Source organism: Oxyura jamaicensis, chromosome 4, assembly GCF_011077185.1.
Source record: "Oxyura jamaicensis isolate SHBP4307 breed ruddy duck chromosome 4, BPBGC_Ojam_1.0, whole genome shotgun sequence".
In the NCBI taxonomy this organism is placed as follows: domain Eukaryota; kingdom Metazoa; phylum Chordata; class Aves; order Anseriformes; family Anatidae; genus Oxyura; species Oxyura jamaicensis.
The window spans coordinates 37,316,068-37,319,382 of NC_048896.1; the positions used below are offsets into that span (position 1 = coordinate 37,316,068).

The window sequence follows — 3,315 nt, forward strand, 5'->3', positions numbered from 1 at the left end:
TTGAATGGGACACGTGAAATCTAGATGAGTTTGGGTTCAAGCTCTTCAGAATATTAAAATTTAATGTTTCAATACTAAAAATGGAGAAAAGTAAACAATCATTATTTGGTTGTTTGATTTATGTGCTGTATAGCAGTACAACATTAGGAAAACAGTATATCTATCCCAGTAAAATGTTCTTAATATATCTTAAGTCCTCAATACCCTTTTAAAAACGTCTGCCTTTGCCACATCTCAGTTACGTGTGTGAACTTTTTGCTTTTTTAAAAATAAAAAAAAAAAATCAGTAAAGTGCTTTAAATAATAATTTATAGAAAGTTGAAAATCAAACCAGAAGTGATGAGCAGGCTGTAATTGCTGAAGATTAAAGATGGTTTATTGTTGGAAGTACATGTTATGCCAGCCATAACTAAAGGAAACACTAAATTCTCCCAAGATTAGCTCTCAGTTCAAGATCAGAAGCAACATCAGGATCCAGAAGGCATGCCTTTGAAAACAAAGAATAGGGAGTTCTGGTTTATAGGTAAAATAAAATTATACATTGCTAAATACAGCACTGGTAAGGTCTTTTAAGTTTTGTAGACATCAGAGATAATCTGCTTCTTAAGATACTAAAGACAATATATTCACCATTAAGTCCCCATTTCTGGTAACAGAAAAATTCAGTTCTTTAAAATTAGCGTAATCTACTACAGTGTTAGGGTTGGTTTCTTTCTTTCTTTTTTTTTTTTTTTTGGTGATATTTGTTGCTGTGGCGTGGGCTGGCACCACAGCCAGAAACTGTAAGCAGAAATCTACTTACAGATTGGGTCATTTTTGTTCACTTCCATTATTTATACCAGTACCCTCTGGCACACCCATCATCTCTTCTTTGAATCTTTCAAAACTGCAGCTGGTCAGTTACTTAAAAAAGCTACCAATTTTCATTTTAAATTAGTATAATTGTAAAATTAACAACAACATTCTCTGGGCACAAAAGAAACTGAACGCATCCACTACTTGTCTTCTACTTGTTCTAAAATTACCTCTTCAGGTACTTTCCTTCTTTACTTGGTTTGTCCCTCCTCTAGAGTTGTAGCTGTAGAGATGCATGGCACCAGTCAACAGCTATAATTTCCTTTTATACTAAGAAGTTAGTGACATATCTATGTCAGTCTCAAATGTATTGCTACCGAATGATGAGTGAAAGTTGTGAATTTTGGTCAGTTCTGTTCGTAACACTAGCCTAGACAGAAGACGGGAAGGATTATACTCAGATGAAGCCATGCAGGAATGGAATCCTGACATGCTTCCCATGCCTTAAGTTTTACCTAGGACTACTGGCTACAGTGCTCATGCCACCCCACCTTATATTCTGTTCCTGATTTCCTCTGCAACACTTCTTACAGCAGAGAAACAAAGTATTTAAAGTGCATGAATTCCTCCAAAGGATCACCTGTTCTGCTAAGTATCTTCCACTGGGGGCTTTCCCAAGTAAGGAGCCACAAAACTTGTCAGCTGATAGCTTGCCATTTGCATAATTCTCCATTTATTTGGACTGCACCAAGCTGGGCCTTGAAGTATTTTAACTAAGGAAACAAGTGATCTCTGCATGCAGAGAGATCATAGAGAATTGTAGCAAGTCTGCATCCATGCTCCTACTCTCCCTTCAGAGGACATAATCATTTTTCCCTGTCTGTACTTTTAGGCATCTCTAATGTAATTTAGTGTTTTTTTGTTGTTGTTATTGTTTATTTGTTAGTTTCTTAAAGGCCATTATTAATCTTCTTTTTCAGGCAATAGATCTTACCTCAACTTTAGCACTTTAAAAAATGACCTATTTTTCCTCTACATACCAGTCATAGTAGATCCTCAGCTATCAGTAAAAATGTAAATGCAAAAATAAGCATGAAAACCAGTTAGACTGATTTAAGTACCATTAATGAAGGTAATGATTGTTAGAGATTCTGAAGTAGAGAGGAAAATATACATTTTTTCAGTTTGAATGACAGCAAATCAATCAGGGATAAAGTTATTCAAACCATTTAAGTAATGTATTTTGCAAGCTCTTCACTGTGGTGACTGCCAGATAATTTTTTAGATTTGGTAGAATGAATTGTTTTACTTAAGCAAGTGGGCAGCCAACATCCTTCAAGACTATTTTTAGTAGTTTTCAATATAAATTTATCTCTCTTTGTTTTCTTGCACAGATTGTTAACATTATTTATGTTGGAGCCTTTAATATAACCAAATAGCAAGTTCAAAGGCTCAAATCCAAGACATCACTCAATCTCAGGAGCTATAAATTAGCCCTTGAGACTTTGCTAGCTTACCATAGAATAGTATTTTTTAGCAGCAGCTTGGTCTTGCTGTACACCTCGGCCAAGGTGGAGGCATCTAGCCAAGTAGAAAGCAGCCATGGCAACCCCTTTGGCTATGTAGGTTGGAAGACAATCAGTCATCATTGCTAGCGTATCTATGTCGTCGTTTTCTGTAACCCTGTTGTAGAATTTACAGCATTAGGTTAGATAATGCATTTAAGTCAACTGTATTCCCATAGGAGTTGATAACTCCTTTCCATTTATATGTAATTATCCAAAATGAGCTGAAATTTACTTGTATTCAGCAGGCTGAACAGCATTCTCCTATTCAGTGTTTGGTTTGAAGTTGGGATTACTTGAATATTGTGATACTAAATACAAAAAAGGCAAATTTTACAGTCACTTTCACTGAATCTATACTAGTTATAAAAGGCAGTATTTCACACCAATTGTTCCTATTAAAATATTTAATAGAAATTAATGTATTGCGTGGAAAAAAGGCAAAGCTCTCCATATAACAACATCCCAAATTTTTGATAGGATATTGGCAGACCATGGTAATCTGAGGATTTTGGACAGAGAGCCTGATGTTATCAGACCTACTTATAAAGATGACTGATGACTGCTTCCGCTCAAATGTTTTCTCTCTTCTGCATGCATCTGTCTGCTTGCTGTCACCTTGTTTTCAGCGTGTTGTTTTAACTAAAAACGTTTAAAGCAGCCAGAAAGACCATGTGAACATTGTCTTAACGATGAGGCTATAATTACTAGTATGGTTACTACACTATTAAGTACAGCATTTCAAAGTGGAAATTGATTTTTTCCAACTGGTGTCTTAAAATGGAACCCCCTAAACTCACATTCTTTCCAGGTAACAAAGGTAAATATATGCTTCTTTGTGCATCTTTTTAGGGTTTTGACAAATAGTCAACAGGGGTTGACTAGGGTTTTGTCAAATAGTCACAGACGAAAAGGAAAAGAAAAGGAAAAGAAAAGGAAAAGAAAAGGAAAAGAA

The 3,315-nt window shown here is 35.4% G+C and overlaps 1 protein-coding gene across 3 annotated transcripts in view; it reads right to left on the bottom strand.

Annotated features, from left to right (window-relative positions):
• Positions 1-271: 271 nt before the first annotated feature.
• LRP2BP (LRP2 binding protein) overlaps positions 272-3,315 on the bottom strand; it is a 10,135-nt gene continuing 7,091 nt past the window's right edge. For all 3 annotated transcript variants that reach the window (XM_035324259.1, XM_035324261.1, XM_035324260.1), the window contains 2 exons: positions 2,313-2,478; positions 272-487 (listed from right to left, as the gene is read on the bottom strand). In XM_035324259.1, coding sequence (XP_035180150.1) covers positions 422-487; positions 2,313-2,478 — 232 coding nt within the window. In that variant the 3' untranslated portion in view covers positions 272-421. The remainder of the gene's footprint in view (positions 488-2,312; positions 2,479-3,315) is intronic.